Source organism: Mchenga conophoros, linkage group LG17 (assembly GCF_057382185.1).
Source record: "Mchenga conophoros isolate Kocher_MC1m ecotype Shallow Benthic linkage group LG17, M_conophoros_male_GT1.1, whole genome shotgun sequence".
Lineage (NCBI taxonomy): Eukaryota > Metazoa > Chordata > Actinopteri > Cichliformes > Cichlidae > Mchenga > Mchenga conophoros.
The window spans coordinates 38320456-38343749 of record NC_140542.1 but is presented as its reverse complement, the minus strand read 5'-3'; the positions used below and the strand labels follow the sequence as shown (position 1 = coordinate 38343749).

General features: G+C 41.0%; 1 protein-coding gene across 1 annotated transcript in view; it reads right to left on the bottom strand.

Annotated features, from left to right (window-relative positions):
- The window catches only part of syn3 (synapsin III), a 131534-nt gene extending 113775 nt beyond the window's left edge, over positions 1-17759 (bottom strand). The window contains exons 1-2 of the mRNA XM_085251704.1: positions 17607-17759; positions 2362-2831 (exon numbers count right to left, since the gene is read on the bottom strand). Of these exons, the coding sequence (XP_085107830.1) occupies positions 2362-2774 (413 nt within the window). The 5' untranslated portion in view covers positions 2775-2831; positions 17607-17759. The remainder of the gene's footprint in view (positions 1-2361; positions 2832-17606) is intronic.
- Between the last annotated feature and the right edge of the window lie 5535 nt (positions 17760-23294).

Sequence of the window (23294 nt, the reverse complement as noted above, 5' to 3'; positions counted from 1 at the left end):
TTTTCCATTTGGCAGGAGAGTAGAAGGAGAAATACAAGCTATCAAAGTTGACCTTTTTTTAATCTTAGCAATATCTTCTTTTTAGATGCTAAAGATTTTGGTGGCTAATTAGCTTACTGACAATGAGATGTTTTGAAAGTAGCATCTTAAAGGAATACAGATGTTTTTCTAAATCCACCTACGTGCTTCCAGACAAGAGTGTCGGATTAGTACTACTGTTAACATCATAGCATTAAAAGTATGGAACCGGAGCTAGAAGTAGATAGCCTAACTTAGCATAAACATTAGAAACAGTTAGCCTAGCACTTTTCAGAATTACTTGAATTATATGAACTACAGCAACAAAAACAATACACGGCAAGAAATTGTCACTTTATATTTTACTTATATATTTATATTTATGTATTTCTTTATGAATAAAAACTATATTTTGTCAGTTTGCAATGCTATGCTAGCTGTTTCTTATCTTCATTTTACTCTAATGCCAACTTAGTCCAGCTTCACTCTTACATCCATGACAGCAGTCCTGTTTTACAAAGTATGTACACCTTTTCTGTAATTATATACATTTTAAAAACATGCTAATTTATAGTTTAATAATCAAACAGTCAATGTAAATGTAGACTTGCTTTTAGAAGGTCTGGTGATGTATCAAAGAAGTTCACTCTTAAGTTTAATTTGCCATGTCCCACTTATACTACTACACTTTATACAGCAGTAAGAAGTAGAGATGGCACGATACCACTTTTTTATGTCCGATACCGATATCATAAATTTGGATATCTGCCGATACCGATATGAATCCGATATAGTGTTTTTTAATCAACAAAACTGTTTTTTAAATATCTTGCTGCATTTTGTATAAGTTCATACTCAAGTTTAAAACAACAACTACACTAAAGCTATTCTGTTATACCTGTATGCAAAAAAAAATATTTCATAGTACAGCAATACTGATCAATCTAATAAACTTAAACCTACACCATCCTCCCTATTCTGGTATTTTAAAGAGTACTTAGCATAAATATTAAGCAACCTAACTAATAGGGTTCCAACTCCCAGCAACAACAAAAATAAATAAATAAAAAATAGGGAACCACCCCTCACGCTCCACCTCATGATGCTTAATCGCCGTAATCAACCTTAATTTGATGCAGTGTGAAAAAAAAAATGCACAGAAATCAATTATTTTTCAAGAAATATTAAATAGATTCAACATCTTTCTTCAACAAAATTGCAGACTGCACAGATGGTACCTTCCCAAAGGAAAAAGTACTATAGCTTACTAGGGTATATTAGACTTAATAGTTACTATATACAGTAATGGACTTCTATTCATTTTGCATCAAATTAAAACTTTGGCTGTCAGATAATTATTTATTAAAAGCTAGACATTTTAAATGAGAATAAGAAAGAAAAGTATGTCTTTGTGCCCCCTTTTCCCTGTTCATGCCCTATCGGCCCCCCTGGCTAAACTTTGCTAGATCTGCCCCTGCACAGTTACCAGCCGTCAGCTGCGTAGAAAAAGATCCTCGAGTAGAAAGTAATATTAAATACATTCTAACAACAGCTGATCAAGCTTAAACGTGCTGCTGTTGTTCAGCCGCTGGTTTCCTCTTTCTGGTGCAAAGTGGGCCAAAAGCAAACCAGAGACACGGACTCGCGACAGAAAAGCCGATCAGCTGATCGTTAAGCAGTTTCATGATTGAAGTAGCAGCCGGAGAGCGAGAGGCAGTCGCTTGTTAAGCTTAACGCAGGAATGCTTTACAAACATTCAGAGATGGACTTACACACTTGCTTTACTTCTCTCGGGATAACTTTGTCGGAGATGAAATGCCGGGTTGCTAGCGAAGCTCCAAATGCTATCCAGACCACCGACAGGTCCTGCATGCCACAGCCGCTCTATCACGTGATGCATACTGCTCCAACGTGCTAACCTGAGGTGAGTTACGGTGTGTTGCAAGTTTTGTGAGGTGCTTTCGTGATATTTAATGGATCGGATTACATTTTTTATTTTTCTCCGATATCCGATCCAGTAATTTAGGTCAGTATCGGACCGATACCGATACGTAATATCGGATCGGTCCATCTCTAGTAAGAAGGTTACTTCCACTTAACTGCTCATTGGTTTTTGTGATCCGCTGTGGAAATTTTAAGGGAAGCACGACTGTAAATGACATGGAAGAGTTCTAGTACTCTGACAAACAAATCAGTCACACTTCAGTTCATTATTTGCTGGAACTTGAAGTGATCTCAGATGAGTCATTTCAGACTTCAGAGAGCAAGCACTGTGATGTGAAATGTTTTCTGCTCAAATATAAACCCACACTTGTGCTACTACATTAAAAGGCTTCTGCTCACCAGTCTGTGTGCTGATCATCAATCACCAGCAGGATCTTAGGCTTGCGTATCACAGGCTTGGCCGGCTGAACACCTCCTGCAGAGGCGCCTTCAGCAGCCGCCGCTGCCGCTGCTGACTTAGCATGCGCGGCAGCCGCCACATTCTGGGCCATCTGTGCACTCTTCACCACACTGGAGAAGGAGCTGAGGAAGCTCCCTGAGCCTGAGGCCGGACCAGAGGCTGAGCCAGAGGATACGCCCGAGGCTTGAGGCTGGCTTGGGACGCTCGGGGGCTGCCGCCTCTCTGTGGCTGGGGAGGCAGGAGAAGAAGTTGATGAGCCTGGCGGGGTCGGCCTCTGCAGATCCATCATGTAGCCGTTGGGGAGGTTGGCCACAAAGCTGCTGTCTGACAGGCGCCGGCGAAGGTAGTTCATGGTGATGGGCTGGTGGGTCAGTCAGGCCAGAGGTGAGAGGGAAGAACGCCTGTAGTCCTGAAAAAGAAGAGAAGATTCAAAACACAAGAAGCGAGCTCAGGCTCACTTTTTAGTGCTGTCTATGGCTGATGTTGTGCTAGTCCAACATACAAGCTACACCAATCTCTGATGGGGTGGTTGTCTCTTTGGTCGCATTCTGAATTGACGTATTCACAGAAAATCCCCCAGTGCTACAGAAGCATTTTAACTTCTTCTGGGTAATTGCTTGCAGCCAGCAAAATTAATGTTTTGATTCAGACTAACTGCTCTAATCAGCCATGTTTCCTGCTCCAGCAGGCAGCTAATCAAGCAAAAACAGCTCTGATAAAAATGTACAAAATGAGTTTATCACACAATTAGCAACTAGATGATGATCATGATGGAGGATGTACTAAACCACAGTGACAATGATAGTCATGGCACAGAGAACTGTTTGGTGCTTCCCCACACTGAGCAAACAGGGTCACAACAGAACAACATAGGTTCAAACCCCCTCTCTCAAAATGAGAGCACATTAACAGAATGATGCAAACTTGACTGCAGCTCCTCCAATGGCAACTTGAGGTTTGCTCCTAAATGAAGTCAAACTCAACAGACTCTTATGTTAAAATGCACAATTTTAACCAGGAAGATAACTTTTTCCCCCCCTTCCTCGTCTAATCGTATTTCTCTGTCTTTAACTTCCAATATAAAGCACCATGAGGTGACAGTTTGGTGCTTCACAGATAGAATTGATGAAAGGGTGAGTGAGATTTGTAGTAGAAAGTGCTTTGGGCAATCTATTAGAGTGGAAAAGCACTATGTAAGTACCAGTCCATTTACCATGTATTTAATTATTCTAGTCATTTAGCTTTATACGTATCTATCAATAGCGGACTATCTCGTGAGCGTCCTGAAGCTTTGGTATAAAGATTAAAAAACAAAACAAAAAAAACAGGAAATGCTTTCTCGAGATTAGTTCTGATGATAATATATCAGTAGTGTGTTTACAGTAATCCAGATGATAAGACACTGAAAAAGCTGTCAGGCTATGAATTGTTTAACACAGCCTAAAGTGAGTAAAAGATTATCAGCAGTATCTATGGAGAGTTTGAGTTAGTTCACTGAGCAGACTACAGTATATGGCATGTAAGCATCAGGATTAGATGCTGAGGGCACAGATGAATCTGATCCAATATTTAACAATATGATGCTTTTCTACTTTTCCATGTTCACACTAATCAGCGTCAGACCTCAGGCAAAATGAACCACGGATGGAAAGCAGTGTCACATCGATGAGGATGAAAAACTAGAGCTGTTATTACTGTGACACTTCAAAGTTGTTCCACTGTGATTTTCTTTTTTCTTATAACAGCTACGAATCTGTTAAACCCGATTTGCATAAGATCGAGTTACCCATGCCGGGTGGGACAGAAACCGCTGGCAAATAATTCAGCGACGCAGCCGTGATGATGCAAAGTTGGAGGAGATTCATAGCTCATTTCTTTGTAAAGCAGACGAGTCAGTTGGAAAAAAACAGTTATATAACACATGGAACCCAGCGAGGCAGAGGAGAGACATTCAGGCAGATTAGCCATCAAACTGCAGTGAAGCACGCACGCAAGCGGAGAGGAAAAGAAACCCCTAAACCTGATTAAAACTAGGCTGCTCCCACTATAAATGGAGCTTAGATTAGATAAAAGTGCATTTCTTATTGTGGCGTCTTGTCTCAGGCGGATGCGCCCAGTGTTTGTGGCTGTGTTTTTGCAGAGGAGGAGAACCTGACAAGCCTGCAGACATAAGAGAAGGATGTGGAGCAAATGTTACATCTTGACAAGTTACTGTAGTCAGGTTATCGCCAAGAGGAAGCTTTCTGTGAAACTTGCAGCTGTTGCCTGATATTGCGAGGCAAGAAACTGAAGTGAGACCTGAGCTGCACAGAAGCTGAACCGTACTATTCTGCTTAGCAGCAGCACAGTTACAGCTGTTAGCAGTGTGATAAAGCGCCACTGGATCTCTCCTGACAGAACACTGAGCTCAGTGACGAGTAAGGCCCTATTAATATCAGTCAGGTTACATGAATTATTACAAAATCTAAATACAGCATAGTGTCCACAACGACCTGATCGTTTTCATCCTAAGGTAAGAGTTGCACTCTTAACTCAAAACGTTCATTGCATCATCTGGCCATCCAGCAAATTAAACTACAGCATTCACCATCCACTTAGCTCTAATTCAGTCTTCACTAGGTCCCGAGAAAAAGATCGGGCCCTTAATCTGCTAATTATGCTCCCCCGCTAGTGACTAACTTTCACCTTATTGCTGTTTGCTGCTGGGCAAATGGCATACAGTGATGTTATCATGGCTCCCTGCTAGAGAAGCTGCTGAGAGTGAGAACAGTGACAATGAAGGTCGAAAACTAAAATTAGCTATAAAAGTTTCAGAAGTTCTCCACAAAAGTGTGTGAAGCTGTAAAATATATTTGACTTTTTTCATATTACACAAAACTGAAAGATTGTTAGTGTAAAAATATTGATTTTTTTTTTCCATAGACATTTAAAAAGTGTCTCACTGTAAAGCAGTTTTTAAACATATGGTACTGAAGGAACCCCATTTCCTACAAAATACTGGAATACTGAATAAAATATAAATAAAAACAAAATCATAAATCTATCAATCTTTCATTCACAGTAGAACATAGAAAACATATCAAGTGTTTAAACTGAGAAGAATGCTTTGCAACTAATTTGGTTAAATGGCAACAGGGAAGTTTTCCCAGAAATAAAGACGAGCTGAGGTTTATCAATTTGCAAAAAAAACCCTTCATCTACAAATTGTGGAACAATTTCAGAACGTTCCTCAACATAAAACTGAGAAGACTTTGAATAGCTCATCATCTACAGGTGTTAGGGTGCCTGGGCCTCGACCCAGTGTTTTGTGTGTTTGCTTCTTTCATTTTGTTTATTTGATTATATTCTAGCTTTCTTTGTCTAATGCGTTACAGGACTGTTCTAAGTTTAGGTTCTCTGTGTGTTTATGTTAGAGTTTTAGTCTTCTGGTTTCTGTCTGTGCTCCAGAGTTGCTGTCTCCCCTGTTGGCTGTATCCTCTTGTCCGTGTCTCTGTGTTATGTTTCCTGTTTTACTTTGAAAGTCTGCGTCTCATATTAATGTATCTGATTTTGCTTCCCTTGTCTCGTTAGCCCTGATTTGTCCCAGCTGTGTTTCCCTCCTGTCTCCCATTCCCTGATTGCTCCCTCTGTGTATTTAAGCCCTGTGTTTTGTTTGGTCTGTGTGATGATCGACCCGGATTCTCGGCTGGATGGGAGCGGCCAGTTGACAGCTTTCTCAGAGAAGGCCTTGTATATTTCACCAAGACGATGCTAACTGAACTAGCCTGTCTGCAGTCCACACTGATAACCAACTGAAATCATTTAGAGTATCATGAACCAAAACTTAAGACCTCCTCAGTTCCCAGAAGTTTACAGACTTTTTGAAGATGTGTTGCTGACATCAAAATAACATGAGTTAATGGTATATTTTCTCAGTTTAAACATTTTATATATTTTCTGTGTTCTGTTATGAATAAAATATGGCTTCATGACATTTGCAAAATCAATGCTTTCGGTTTTCGATTACATTTTACGACGCCTTCAACTTTTTGGGAAATGGGTTTTTATAAAATATGGACATTTTTAAAGCCTTGAATGTGTTTTTTCTTTTTTTACCTGATGCCATCTTGGTATTTTGAAATATTTTTGATTGCATTAGGACGAGAGGGTGAAGAAGTAAGTAATGGGACATTTCTAACATTTCTAGATTTAAAGCATCGCTAGCCAAGGTACCTAATGCTAGCTACCTTGGCTAGCAATGTGAATTGTAGAGACACAAATATATGCTATGCATTGCTAACATATAAAAGTCTCTCTAGCAACATAGATAACTAAAGCACAGGGTTTGGGGAAGGATAGTAGTATAACTAAAAAGACAGAAATACACACAAGCACCAACACACTAGCTCAATGACTTCTTGTGTGAGGCTGGAAATATTCAAGTCAAAGGCCATAAATAGCATTTAATATAACAACTGATTGAATTTGGAGCCACTGGAAGGACTTGTCCTGAATAAAACATTAGCATTCTGCTAATCAGTTCAGGATTTCCACCTTATGATGCCTAGCTGATAGTACCCTCAACAACTACACCCTTAATCGTGCAGAACTTTAGGCTTTGACAGTGGGAGTGAAAAACTTCCTTTTAAAAGGAAGAAAGTGGGGAAGTGGCGCATGCACACTGGCTTTGTTTTCAGCATCAAAGTCTGCGGCTTGAGACTGATACACATTTACTCTCCATCAATATACAGCAGCATGATGTTATATCTAGGATGGAATCATGGTCAACAGTGTGCTTTCTTTATGACAGTCATAAAAATACTGAATATTATGAGACTAAGACTTTATTACTTGAATTTAGGGGTTGTTGCCCAGGAGTTTATTCTGGATTAGGATCCCAGTTGTCAGTAGGAACAGCAAAACAGGAGCTGTAATAAGCTTTGCAGCAGTTAAGCTTAACAGTGTATCCTACCACCGAGTGATGAGCATCCTCCCATGGAATTATGCTAATATGTCAACCACTGCAAAGTTTATACAATGCAAATAAGACATTACAGTAAAAAGAAACAGGAAAAACAGGAGCTAGAAAATCGACAGAATAAAGAGAACAGCAAACTGTAGCAATTACAGGCATAGATTTACTGACTGGCAGCTCTGTCCTCTTTGTGACGACTTGATCTCATTGAAAAGACGAAAATTACTATCTTTACATTTGTGGCACATTTCTACTTTTTCAACCACCCCCTCAGCAAAGTTTCCTCTGTGCCTCAAGTTTTAAAAGCCTTAAAGCTTTTTCCTCATCGTTCTCTCAGCAGTATACCCGCACACTGTTACCCCTGAACAGGTGGCAACACTGCTCATGGGACTCTAGCAGGAAGTAGCAGAAACAGGGACAATCGCTGGTTACTGCGGCAAAGCCTGAGTTTATACTGAAATATCCAAACATTCAAAAGCTTGAATAATCCTCAGTTGAAATAGACGATAGCAGCAAAAATCAGCTCAGCAATAATCACAGGCTTAGCTGCTAATGAAGGGGAAGGAGGACGATAATGCCACACCATACTCTGGACCCCCGCTGATGTACAGCGTGCGTTTTTCTATATTTAAAAATCTCGAAATTGACGAGGAGAGAGTGCGGCAGACCCAGCAGCCTTCCTTCCTGTTCTTTCCTCCTTCACATCCAGTCTGTGAATCTGTTACATCTAGCACATAATCTGAACGCCTCTTCTGTGAATTTACACACCAAAGCCTGATAGAAGTGTTGACTGAGTGGTGGAAGACATGCAGCAGTGCCACGTCGTCTTCTTTGACCACTCCACAGGCCTACAGGAAGTTAAGAGCACGTGCCATATATTCACACCGTGCCATAAAGACTACTTGCTCCCCGCTAAGGTTTTCAAGTGCCTGCCTCTCCTAAATGACAAAGTGTGGAAACCTAAACTGTGTGTTATCTAAGACCCTAACTGCTCTTAACTTCCTTCTTAAGGCTCTTACGGGAGCGTACAGCGCCCCTCACACCCCAAAGCCAAACATGAACACACGGACAGATATTGTCTGCTAAACTGGAACGAGCTTACAGGGATCAGTGCTCATCTCCCCAGTGTGCAGCGTGTCACCACGAGCAGTCGAACAAGGTTTTAATTATTCATGACAGTCTGAGGTGAGTGGCTGGGGGTTGTAACGAGAGAGAGCAAAGCATAGCTGCTTGGACTCGAGTCTGAAATTAAAGAGAGCAGAGAGACAAAACGCTGGGAGAACGAGCTGGCTGGAACCTGCCCCGAGGCATTCTGGGGGATTATTAATAACCGTGCGGGAATCGGTGCCGCGTTGATGCTCATGATGTTACTATCCTGGGGCCATACAGTAAAAATTCCTTGGTGGCAGGCCCTGTTGTCATGGTTACCATAGATCATATTAATATTCATCGATCATCATCAGTCAGTCAATCTCTCTGTCTGCCTGTACACATGTGTTGTTGTTTCCTCTACTGTTTTTGGAAACAAATCGGTCAAACTTCTCAACAGCGAGCATCTTAATCTACAAGGCAGACAGCCATGAAACATGCCGGGCCCACTAAGGTTTATCAGATCCTTTCAAATTACCCTGACCTCTTCTGTAGAGCCATCCTGTCTCAAGCCTCAAAATCTAATTAGATCACTGCTGTTTTGTTGCTTCAGACCAATGCTCTCACCCATCTCAAGCAAAAAAGCAAATTAAATACATATGTTTTTGTTTTTCCAAAGTCAAGTCCCAGGCTTCGTTACCACATCTGTTTGGTTTTTTTTAATTTAACTATAATACTTCTTTACACTGTATTAGATTACCTAACTTCTCCTATTAACATTTAACCCAATTTAGATTTTTGACTTTGTTATTTCTGCTTTGGAAAAACCAAAACAGCCTGTCTGTAATTTTATTTTTCATATATAATGGACATGTCACGGACATCTTTTATTGTAATCTTTTGATACTTTTCTGTGTCTGCGCTAGCTGTAAGCTAGTAGCAGCTGATCTAGTCATCTGTCAGTCAGTCCACCTTTGGGGTCTATTCAGTTCCTTTTTATTTATATTGTACCAAAGTTAGATACAAGGTGCGAATCTCATTGCTTGTAAAAAAAGAAGTATGACACGTTTTTCTTTGTCTTTCTGGGGTTTGACTCACTTTTGAAGGCTTTTGGGGCCTTGCTAGCTTAGCTAGCTTATTCAGAAGCAATGGCTGCCTCCTGCTAAATATGGCCTCACAATCATTAGAATCTGACTACTTTAATAATCCCTAGGGAAATTATGTTGGTTACAGTTGCTCCAAGACAGCAACAGTAACAGACTAAACTAATTAATAATACAAAATGTTACAAAGTTTACAAATAGCACTAATATATACAAATCACACAATTATAAATATCAAGAATATTACAGAGGTGAAATATATATGATTGACACTTAACTCTGACCTGTGAACTTTGTCATTTGCTATTTTACTGTAAAGCAGCGGTCCCCAACCCCCGGGCCATGGACCGGTACCGGTCCATGAGTCGTTTGGTACCGGGCTGCGAGAGTTGAGGCTCAGGTGTGAAATTTATGGTTTTCGAGGTTTTTATGGTTAATTCGGTTTCCCTGGGTCTTTTCCTGTGTTGTAGTTGTGTGTCTTATTTTGGAAGAAATATTTGCGCATTACCATAGCGACCAGAGAGCATTAAGGGGCAGAGAGGAGTTACTCTCAATGTTGATGCCGCATTTCAGATGCTGCTAATAAAAGTTACATAATTACACAGTGAATTTGCGTTTATTATTATATTTAGAAAAATACCACAATTTCTGTCTTGGTCATATCATTTTATTTTGTTGTATTTATCACCTTAAGGGCTAGTCTGTGAAAATATTGTATTGAAAATACTGTCTGACATTAAACCGGACTGTGGCACAAAAAACGTTGGGGACCGCTGCTGTAGAGCGTGTGCAAAAAGGCTGTAACTACTGCAGTGTTTACAGTGTGTTAGATGGAGGAGGTGTACAGGGAGATGGCCACAGGCAGGAATGATTTCCTGTGTCGTTCAGTGGTGCTTTTTGGTAATCTCAGTCTCTCACTGAACATGCTCCTGTGACTAGCCAGTAGGGCTGCCACAAACGATTATTTTGATAGTCAACTAGTCACCGATTATTTTTGCGATTAGTCAACTAATCAGATCATCATCCATTGGACATAAAACTACAGCTTATTGCACCAGCAGCATCTGCTCTTATATAACTATCATTAGCTTACAGCTTTAAGTGTTTAAGGTCTGTGCTAACTAAAAATAAAGACAAGATGATAGTTTATTAAATTTTAATGAAATTTGCAGATTGTTTCGGTGAAGTTTAATAAACTCCTTGCTATCTAAAATATAACAGGACACCGGAGTAAATTCTCGAGCATCTCACACTTCTGATAATCAGCTGTCTGCTTGACGTTTATTCAGCTGTGTAAAAACTATAACTTTAATCTCAGCCAAACCGATTTACTCAGGAACAAATAAAATACTGAAAAAAGCCAAACAATAACATTTTAAGTTATCTAAGTGACTCATATATCATGTTTAACCTGAGTAGCGAAAGACTGCGGTGGGTTTGAAAACGATTTGCCGGGAGTCCGGTGTTCTCACGGCTCTAGTGAGCCTAGCCCCCGGCTAGCTATCAAGCTAGTGGGTAACAGACGTCTCCGAAAACGTCGGAGTGCTTTTGAAAATATGTGGTGTCCTGATAAACTGAGCAGATATTTGAGGTTTACACAGCTACATTCTCGCCTGAAAATATGTTAAACGTTTATTTTGTGACCCAGAAAGAATAATAAGAGTAACATTAAAACTAACTAGCTGCCTCCATTGTTGGAAACTGCGCTGGGCTGCGCTATGGATTCTGGGACACAGTTTCTTCTTCTTCGGGGTTTAACGGCAGCTGGCATCCTTGTACATGCAGTGCTGCCATCTTCTGTTTCAGTCCGTTATTACACTCTTAAATCCTGCTACTTATTCCTGCGTCTTTTGTGATCTTACAAAGCTTCAAACGACGCGCCGACTATTAAATCAGTCGTCGACGATTTTGATAGTCGACGTAATCGTGACTAGTCGACTAATCGTGGCAGCCCTACTAGCCAGCATGTCATGGAGTGGGTGGGAGGTATTATCCAGCATTGTCCTTATCTTGGACAACATCCGTCTCTCCAACACCACCCCAAAGGAGTCCAGCTCCATCCCCACAACATTACTGGTCTTGCGGATCAGTTTATTGAGGCTGCTGCCATCTGCGACCCTCAACCTGCTGCCCCAGCATGCAACAACATAGAACATGGCACTGGCCACAACAGACTCATAGAAAATCCTGAGCATTGTCCGATGTTGAAGGACCTCAGCCGCCTCAGAAAACAGAGACGACTCTGGCCTTTCCTATAGATTGCAGTGCTGTTTTAACCCAGTGCAAAGCTAGCAGTATTTCCTATTATATGGCTCCACAAGCTAACACAGTCAGACTGTTACTGCCTTTCAGCAACGTTTGGGAAACTAAAAATACATTTTCATCTTCACTGATCGTCACTGCTCACGTTTCATACGTTTGCTTAGCTGTAAATGCTACTAACCGTTCGATGTTCCATATGCACGCTGTACTTTGCAAATAACAGAGTTCAGACTATAACAAAACAACAGCATCATCACATAATCTGCACTGTCTTCTCAGTCACTTAGTAACCCACGCTTATGTACAGCTACAAGCAGGGCAGAAGTCCATCTAACTGACACGCCAACCTTTCAGGAAACAGGGATGTTTGCATGACTCATCTTTGTGTGCCTAGCACTCCGCCACCTTTTTCATGTTGCTACTAGGAGTGCACTAGGAGGCTATGGAGCTGGAAAAAAACAAAACATCTCTCCCAAGTCATTATCATACAATAACAACATCAACATAAAGCTCTGCAATAAATAAATTACTTCTGTCTCAGTCTGATATGTTTAATGCACAATATTAAACTGGTTAGATTATGATGGCATGACTTTATTGGGCTGTATTACGTGACCTCATAAGGAGTCCATTACTGAAATTGCTACATAAAAAAGTAGATTAATTAATGGTAATAAATACATATAGTGTTCATACTCAATACAGAATGTGCTCAGAGCAGAAAGTGTTCTAAATCCTAAATATGAAAATATGAGCAGTGGCATTTGCTATCAGCTAAACTGTTATTTATGCATACATACATATATCCATCTTTATACAGCACTGGCTCAAAACGATTTCAATCCGACTGTTAAAACCAAAACCTTTAAATTTGATTAACTTTGCAGAAAACTGAATCCTTTGCATTTGGGCCACACCAAGCAAAAGGTTTTGCCACATATATTTCCAGACTTGGATCCATAAGAACCTCCCAACATATCACAAGTCCAAAAATACTGCACAACATTATAAAACATACTGTTAATCTGCAGTATCTTTCTCTCCCTGTACGTTCTCGCCTCTGCGGCGGCCGAGACGTTTACAGCAAAGATGGTATGTTGAGTTGCTGTGGGAGGGTGCGTGGACGCCTGCTGCTTAGTTGATCAGCCATCGCAAAACTTGCAAAATGGCAGCTTGTGAAGACACTATTAGCCTCTAGGGTGTTGATTTCAATGCACCAAAATGCTAACATGCTGCGAAATGCTTTCAGTGCACTGCCTCTCCTTTCTACCAACTTACTTCCAAGCAAGACATTGTGCCAAGACGCAATTTGGATAATGGGGACATAATTCCGATTAGGAATACAAAATCCATTTCAAAAACCACGAAGCGTTGGACCTAAACTGAAAATCTCACTAATTTTGCACTTAGAGCACACCTAGGAGGAGCAGGAAAGTCATCGTCAAACTGCGAAACTCGATGGTTCAAGTGACACAACAGTCTCAATTCACTATAAGTGTCTGCAGCAGCAGCAGCAGCGAGGAGCCGGTGAGGCGAGGAGTCACCGCCAAGTCACCGCGGTAGTGACCGAGCCAAGCCGTCACTGCAGACACCGCATTAGTGCACGTCCACACAAAAAGGCAGGAGGCCGACTAAATGTACTGAATCACTGCAGAGATTAGAGGTTCATCAATCCATCAATCACTCAGTCAGTCTCAAACAACATCTTTCAGTTAAAGGGAAAAAAATACAAGTGTAAACACAATTCTGGCTTCCAGCGTTTGGTATAGCGCTCCAGCACGACGTAATCCAATACACCACCCATTCCCTTCATATCTGAGCTATGACCAACAGGTTGTCAGTGAATCATTTCCATAATCGCAGCATCAGTGGCATATTGATTCATTCAGAACAAGCCTCCACATTACTACAGCTTGTTTCTCCCAGTCATTTCTCAAACTGCTCTATTTTCTGCATTAACTTTGACATTCGTCCAGTAACGCCGGCTGATTAAGGACAAAAAGGTCATTCTTATCTTGCGATTCATCTTTTAGCCAGAAAACGTGAATCATTAGCAGCTGCAGTCGGCCTTTCATGCTGAGGAGCATCTGCTGGTAGGGAAGCAGATAACTGCTGATGGACAGAAGGCTTGCATCTGCCTCCTGATGACCTCATTACTATTTCATTGCGTTTATTTTGTAGTGTGGCGTCATTGGTAATAAATATTAATAACTACGTTGTAACACTGCATCCATTGTGCAGCACAGAAGTGCATTACAATAAATATGCATGTTTGTTTGCAACATTTAAAGACCAGGAAAAAAATTTTTATTTACTCTTTAAGTGCTTTTTTTTTCTTGCTCCACAACAATTAAGCTCTCTGGGTAAATAAGAAAAAACACTGGGTGTGGTATAATCTGATCTGTAACCTGGCAACAAAAAAAAAAAACAACAGCACAGTCATCATTCATCTAAATCAAAACATCTTTACTAAACTCTGATTGGTGGACAGAAGGATCTGAAAGCTACCTAGACAAACAAAACATGAAATGTCCACTAGTGACCAGCTGTCAAAGCTTTAGCATCCAGCAAATCGCTTCCAGTGTGGATACAGCTGTCACTACCCGATCCATACCGGAAACCCAATCGGTACCCCGCATGTGCGAAAGGTGTCTACTTCCAGTCGAAGCATTTTACGATAGTTACGGGTCAGAGTATCTGTTAAGATGTTAAGAATAATAAGTACCTCTTAAAGTTTTTGCATTAATGAACCATTTCAATATAATAAAGACAAAAACGAAAAATAAAAAGATAGTTAAGGATCAGGACTCCCCGATCCTTGCTGCGCATGTGCAAAGTCGGACCGTACTGTCGCTACCCGATCTATACCGGAAACCCGATCGGTACCCCGCATGCGCAAATCTTATGTCACTTCCTCTCTTTGCAAACATTGCGACATTCAATATATTTGAATGATACGGTTAGCGCCCAGTTAGCTCCTAGCATTTCTCAACAGCTCTGCCTCCTTTTCGACTACCGGGACATTTAAACAATGGATAATCCGTATCCGCAACAAATTTTTGCTTTTCTCCTCAACAGAGAGCGTTCCCCGATTGAACAACAGCGCCGTAAATTAAGAAGAATGGCGCCTAATTACAGACTTAATAATACAGACTTTATAATATGTCACGTGAAGATTCAGCAGCCAGATGAAGTGTTTACTGACAATTGACAGTGATAGCGGACATGATCATCACTATTCCAATCAATCCTCTCCACACAGACAAGCATAAACACACTCGACTATCACTAAATCAAATTTAACACACATTTGTAATGACGCAAATTCAGTTTACAACAGGGTTCATTCGCTCGGTCAGCAGGTGGCGGTATCCTCGTACACTGGGGAGTAAACTGCCATTAAACGAACAGAAGAAGAAGAAAACCCCTGCACATACGCAGTACGGATCGGGTAGGCCCGATTTGTACGGTCCGACTTTGCACATGCGCAGCAAGGATCGGGGAGTCCTGGGAGTCATTATCAGAAACATTTTAAGAGGTACTTATTATTCTTAACATCTTAACAGATACTCTGACCCGTAACTATCGTAAAACGCTTTGACCGGAAGTAGACACCTTTCGCGCATGCGGGGTACCGATCGGGTTTCCGGTACGCATCGGGTAGTGACACGTACAAATCGGGTCTACCCGATCCGTACTGCGCATGTGCAGATGTTTTCTTCTTCTGTTTCGTTTAATGGCAGTTTACTCCCCAGTGTACGAGGATACCGCTACCTGCTGACCGAGCGAATGAACCCTATTGTAAACTGAATTAGCATCATTACAAATGTGTGTTAAATTTGATTTAGTGATAATCGAGTGTGTTTATGCTTGTCTGTGTGGAGAGGATTGTTAGAATAGTGATGATGATGTCCGCTATCACTATCAATTGTCAGTAAACACTTAATCTAGCTGATGAATCTTCACGTGACACAACATTGTTATTCTTTTACGGCGTTTTTGTTCAATCGGGGGACGCTCTCTGTTGAGGAGAAAAGCAGGAATTTGTTTGTATACGGATTATCCATTGTTTAAAGTCCCGGGCAGTCGAAAAGGAGGCAGAGCTGTTGAGAAATGCTAGGAGCTAACTGAGCGCTAACCATCATTCAAATATATTGAATGCCGCGATGTTGGCAAAGAGAGGGAGTGACGTAAGATTTGCGCATCCGGTACGGATCAGGTAGCGACAACAGCCTTAGCAACAGTGAAGGAAGATATTTCTCATTTATTTTGGTCATGCTTATACACAAATCTTTTCTGGCAAGAATTTTGTGTTTTTGTTGTTTCCTTTATCTTTTCTGAGTTCTCTCTTTGTTACGAGAAAATATTGTTTGGTTTCTTTAAGTACCCCATGCACAGGGCAAACGAATTTTATTTGATTAATTTATTGATATTATTGGCTAAATTTCATATACATAAGTTGAAATTTTCTAACACAAAACCATCCTTTCAGTGCTTTTTAAATGAAACCAAACAATATGTTAAAACCATACAACATTCTCAAAATCTAAAAGCTGTCAAAACCATAAACTTGTTCCCTGTTCAATATCATGTGATTCTTTAATAGACTGTGTCTATTTTGTTTTTTTTATACGAACCCCTTGACATTGTGTTTGCTATTTTGTATTTGTATATCTGTATTTTGTGCTTTGTCAATAAAGCGTATTCAAAAGAAAAAAAAAAGAAACAGCCTTAGCAACAGGCTAGTAATCAAGATGGTGGTCGCAAGCACCCCTGTGCTAGCAACTGGCTAGCATTTAGCAGCTAAAAAACTACACCTAGTTTAAATTAACAGACACAGAAATAGAGTAAATCTTGGACCAGAAGGCCAGAAACAAATGATGTTAAAGTATTTTTCTGACCAATATCAGCTTTTTCAACCAATTGCCAATATTTACTTGATTCCGAATCAGCAACTCTTTATCTTTTTTTAATGTTCTTAAATGTATTTAAATTTATTAAGCTTTCATATAGCCAGTGACATTCTGTACTGTCATCATACACACACATGGTCAGCTCTGATTTGTATGCTAAGAAGTCAAAATAAAAATGTCAATTTTCTGTGCTGCGCTTGTGTCTGCTGCCGAAATAGTTACTGCAGGTTTAAATTGGGTTAAAAGCATATATATGATTTTTAATATATCAAGATATTACCTAAAATAATTAAAATACCTTAAAAAAGTAAAATCTAAAAGTTAGCTTTTTACTTTAAACCAGATTAGTGACAAGTAGGAGCTCAATTAGGACTAAAACAGGCTCTTCTCCATCAGTTTCATGTCTCTGAATGGGAACCACACACACACACACACACGAGTTAATGTAGCCTGACATCTGCCTTAACACAGCACTAGACTGGCCACCCCCTGGTCACAGTCATGACATGGATAGCCCCACCTCCCCTCCCTTACAGCGGAGTGACTGGACTGCAGGCTGCAGAGACACGGCTGAGGGAATCCCTGCACAGATCCATATCACACGAGCTGCCAATTCAAATGAGTCTGACACAGCAAAACGCTGCGCTCGTGTAGCCAAAACACATTTTTCCATCGGCGCGATAATAATCAATAAAACATGATTAATGCCCAGGAAAAAAAAAAGCTTCATTGTGTGAAGCAGCAGCTGTTCTCTCCTAACAGAATGAACCCGCAGCAGGAAGCACAAACACCCCGACAAAGGCTGGGAACAGAAACGTGGGCATGATGCTGAGAACCAGAAAGCGCAAACACGCACAATTTACCTGAGCGGCAATTGTCAGTTATCAGCAAGTGTCGGGCGATGACCCTTCGTCTTCTTCTACTGATGCTGCTGCCTCTTCTTCTTTTGCGCTCAGGTCCGCGGTCCTCCTCAGCCTCCCAGCCAAGTCCCCCTCACTCTCTTTCTCTCACTCTCTCTCCACAATGCATGCTGGGAACGTGAGGGGTGTAGCGTATTCATTACCGCAGTCGGTCCTGTAAGCTCATTGGTCGGATAATTATTTCTTAAAATGAAATGGAAAAATAAATTAAAGAAAATTATATTTAAAAAAATTTTCTCGTGTGTTTAATTCAAATATCCCTTTAAATATTTTTTTTGATTTTTTAAAAATTAATCATGAAATGCTTATTTAATGTAGAAAATATGAACCTGCTGATCCATGTATTTAGTTTGCTGTATTTGTTGATCTCTTGAAGCTTGTTATAACAAAGGATGTCAGCGCATATAGAGAATGTGCAAAGGGACACTGACAAAGAGAATCACCATGGTTACGGTGACAGTCTGCAAAAATCTTAAATTGTCTAATATTTCATTGCTAAACTTGTGTGAAATAATGCAACACACACAGAGAGACACACACACAGACACAAAGTGCAACATTTGCCCCCGAAATGTAACGTAGCGCTATGACATTGCAGATTTTGATATCGATCAGATGCCAAGTAAATTCAGTATTTCTGATACTGATACCAGTACTGATAATTTTACCCTATAAAAGGCATCTTATCTAGGGGAGAGCAGTGTGTATGAATCATAAATTCTGAACACATTTGAATGAACACTAAATCACTTTTACATCTTTTTTACTTTCCACAATAATTTTGAAACTGGGTTTTTCTGAGACCTGCAATCTAAATGCGCCCGTCTTTAAAGGACTTAAAGGACTTATGCTATAAATATAATAGACATGAAAGTCAGCACTAAAAGGTTCAGACTATGTTCAGTGGGCTACAAACTGAACTTGGAAGATAGAAACAAAGTACTGATCTTACTGCGGTGGTATTAATCCAAGAGAGGCACTTATGACAGTAAGTTCACTGCACTGAGATTGCCTCCACAGTCACCAGATCTAAATCCAATTGAGCACCATTGAGATGTGGTGGAACAGTAGATTCAAATTACAGATGCCGAGCTGACAAATCTGCTGCAACTGTGGGCTGTCATGTAAACATGGACTAAAATCTCTGAGGAATGATTCCAGCACCTCACTGAATCTGCACACAAAGAATTAAGGCGCTCAACATGCCACAACCAAAGTCTACAGCACAGGTGTCCAACTCCAGGCTTCGAGGGTCGGTGTCCTGCATGTTTAAGATGTGTCCTTGATCCAACACAGCTGATTTAAATGGCTACATGACCTCCTCAACATGTCCTGAAGCTCTCCAGAGGCCTGGCAATGAACTAATCATGTGATTCAGGTGTGTTGACCCAGGGTGAGATCTAACCACTGTGGATGACACCACAGTGGTTGGACTCATCTCAAGGGGGGATGAGTCGGACTACAGAGATGAGGTCAACAGACTGACTGAGTGGTGTTCAGTTAACAACCTCCAACTGAACACCACGAAAACTAAAGAACTTATCTTGGACTTCAGGAAGGGCAGAGCAGACCCGGCCCCACTTTACATTCACGGGAGCTGTGTGGAGAGGGTACACTCCATGAGGTTTCTGGGCGTGCAGATATCTGATGACCTCTCCTGGACTGCAAATACTACAGCGGTGGTTAAAAAGGCCCAGCAGCGTCTCCACTTTCTGAGAGTGCTCAGGAGGAACAACCTGGAGGAGAGGCTGCTGGTGACATTTTACAGAGCCACCATAGAGAGCATCCTAATGTACGGCATAACAACATGGTATGCAGGGTGCTCAGCTGCGGACAGGAAAGTACTGCAGAGGGTCATCAACACAGCCCAGAAGATCACTGGCTGCTCTCTGCCCAGCCTGGAGGTCACTGCAAACTCTCGGTACCTCAGCAGAGCTGGCAATATCATCAAGGACCACTCTCACCCCAGCAACCAACTGTTTGAACTATTACCGTCAGGCCGACGGTACAGGTCACATAAAACCAGGACAAACAGATTCAGGGATAGCTTCTTTCCCAGAGCTATCACCGTAGTAAATAAGCACAAAAACAATTGAACCTATTCCATACCATCACTGTCATTATATTATGCTGCTATTCATACTGTCATTATATTAATGCTGCTATCCTGTATATATTGTACATACTATTGTTTGAGTACTTACGATTGTTTTTTTTGTACTTTTTATATTTTACATTTATATTTATTATTGAAACTTGCACCAAGGGAGTGGCACTCCAATTTCGTTGTACTCTGTACAATGACAATAAAGGCTATTCTATTCTATTCTAAAACCTGCAGGACACCGGCCCTCGAGGCCTGGAGTTGGACACCTCTGGTCTACAGGTATGTACTCTTCCCACAAGTGACCAATAAAACATCTACTAATGCTTCGATGATAGGTAGCCTCCCAACATACCACCACTTACCATCATCACAACAAAATATAAATGAAGAAACCAGTGGGAAGATATTGGTGATGCTGATATCAGCAGTAGTAAATATTTTATGACAGCAAAAAAAAAAAAGAGGGATTAAAAGCGGACCGCCTGGCTTTCACTGATGTAACAGACAGTAATAACGTCACTGATGATTTTTATTAGCCGCCTGTCTGCAGACACGATGCCCAGTTTGTTTCACTGGGGTCAAAACAGAAAAAGCTGATGCAATAAGAGTAGGTTTCATCAGTTTGTTATGCAGCATGCTTGCCTCATAATGACTCTGCGCTCTCTTCAATGAGCACGCCAGCAGCATCACGGGCACAGAGCTGGATTAAGAAAACTTTTAATGAATTCAGGGGTAAGAGTGTGAATGAATGTACAAATCCCAGGATTGTTTTGGAGCTAATTACACTCTAATTAAAAGCAGTGGTCCATCTCCCAGCCCTCCGGATGCAAACGCAGTCACAAACGTTGCAATGGGATCTAATTAACGCCACTTTTTTATGTTGCACTGCAGTAAAGCTCTCAGCACGAGCTGTTGATGGTTGTTTACAGATGTACACATGAATCAGCTTTTGTATGTATATTTTATGCTGCTTTGTTTCGATTTTAAGCCTGTTTGACTTTTTTTTTTATCCATTAGTAGTATCAGTGACAGTTTATGATCCAGCCTGCTCTTGGCCATAAATCCATTGCTCCCCTGGCTCAGTTTTCCATCAGTGAAACAGCTGTTGCAGACAAGAAAAGAGAAGGAGGCTGCATCCCCAAAGTGCAGTGCAAATGCTGTCATCAGCTCACAGCAGGACACATCTGTACAGCAGCTGAACACAAATACAAACTGACATGACGGCGCAGCATCAGAAGATTGAAGTCTCTGTCTCACAGCAGCGGCACTGTTAGTGCAGTTTTTGCTGCTTTGGGTTGTTCTTGTTGGGGGGGGGGGGGCTTGGGGGTTCAGATTAGATGTATAATGAAACTGTGGATTCTGGAAAATGACCAAGTGAGTTGTTTAATACAGTTACAATCACATTTTGGGGTTAAGAGACCTCCAGCAGACGTGCAAATGAGTAAAATGTGCATATAGTGGAACCACAGACTGTATATAAATCATGGATGTAGCTGCTGTGACGTCGTTCACTGGTGTTGTTTTAGATATAAAGTCAACCTGGGGGAAGTCCAGGCCTCGAGGGCCGGAGTCCTGCAGGTTTTAGATGTGTCCTTGATCCAACACAGCTGATTTAAGTGGCTAAATGACCTCCTCAACATGTCTTGAAGTTCTCCAGAGGCCTGGTGATGAACTAATCATTTGATTCTGGTGTGTTGACCCAGGGTGAGATCTAAAACCTGCAGGACACCGGCGCTCGAGGCCTGGAGTTGGTCACCCCTGCTGTAGAGGAACAACTACTGAACTATGCAAAGACTGAATGCTGATTGGTATAAAAGATGGCTTAAACAGGAAAGGGCGAAGAAGTACACCTGAGAAGCACTGCATTCATTGTTTTCAATCCTCAGACTCACTTTCTTTAAGTTTTATTTCTTTTCGTGGAAACTGCGAAAAGGCTTTCAAATGATATGCATTTACTGCAATAAATTAATTAACAAGGATGTCTACAGGGGTTTTGTATAGACTGTATATAAAAGATGGCTATAACATTTTTTTTAAAGAAATGCCTTGAACCTGCATTCTCTCTAATAGCCAGGAGGGGGTGACTTATAGTGACTTCTATTACAAAAAGAATTCCATCTGCAAAGACATCTTTAGGAAATATTTTACACACTTAATGCATTTTGAAAAATTGCAATGAATTTCTGGATTTCACGGATCCAAACTTACTGTGTAACCTATATACACGCCAAACATGTTGCCTTTTTTTTTTTGTTGAAAAATTCACCCTCAACAAATGCACTATGATAAAAAACAGGAAGTTGACAGCGATCATGAGCTGGTCCTCATGTTCAGAGAAATGGAAGAAACAGAAATTCTAGGTTCATCCATTTCTCACAAGAAGGCATGCAGAGAGACAAATTTCATGGTTTGATCCAAGGAAGGTGTAGCTGTAAAGCTGTATCACGACTACTTTTTGCACCAAATTTGTCAAGTGAAATTACGCGGTCAGTATGAACGGCTGCATTATGAATAGGTGAGTCCCAAAAATATTTTAAATGTTTGAAATATTTGCATTTTACACCTCAGGTATGTAAAGGCCTTTACGCTCCAAATGAAAAGCAAAGCAGATTATTTTTTAGAGCTACAATGTAAAATGTGGCTCTCACTCTTTTTCTAAGAAAAGAAATCTATAATTGATGCAGGAGGCCAGGAAGCTGCTGCTGGCCTTGTATCACTCCACAGTAGAGACTCTCCTACTGCCTGGATGTTTGGTACGCAGGGGCCACAATGAGAACAGGAAGGCTGCACAGAGGGTAATTAACACTGGCCAAAAAATAACTGGCTGCCCTCTGTGACCCCTGGAGGCCATCGCCAGATCCTCCTGTCTGAGGAGAACAAGGGCCATCACAGGTGACCCCCACCCACCACCCGTTTGACTCGCTGCCCACTGGTAGCGTCTCGGGTCAATCAGGTCCCACACCTCCAGACCATCAACCCTCAGGCCACTCACATATGGACTCTATTCTCAGACCAAGTCCTCAGCACGACTTCCAAGCACGTTTCAAGTTGTTCTCTAATGTGTGCCTTTCTCTTAAGCACCATTTGTAGAGGAAACAGTTGTAGATGTGTTGTTTAAATCCGCTGAGCACCAAAATAGTAATGCAACACATCTTCTCTACAGCATCCTTATTGGTTTTCTTTAGGAAATGACAACATCACAGAAAGTGAAAAAATAACTGCAGACCTGAGTATTGCCACCATGTGAGAATTATGCAGAATTGTAGGAAGACCACATTTCCCACTGCTCAGTTGCTTCTTGTGCTTCACCCTAAAGGGCAGAATGACATCATCAGGTACATCATCAGGGGTCTTGTGGGATAAGTAGATACGTTGTTTTTTTTGTTTTTGTTTTGTTTTTTATTAATTATCGCACCTAAATGAAGCCAGAAAAGCTTTGAGGGATCTAAGTGCTTTGACCTTAATGCCAGTATTACCTTGCATTCACTACCGATGGCTAGCTATATTAATTTTGCATGAGAGCA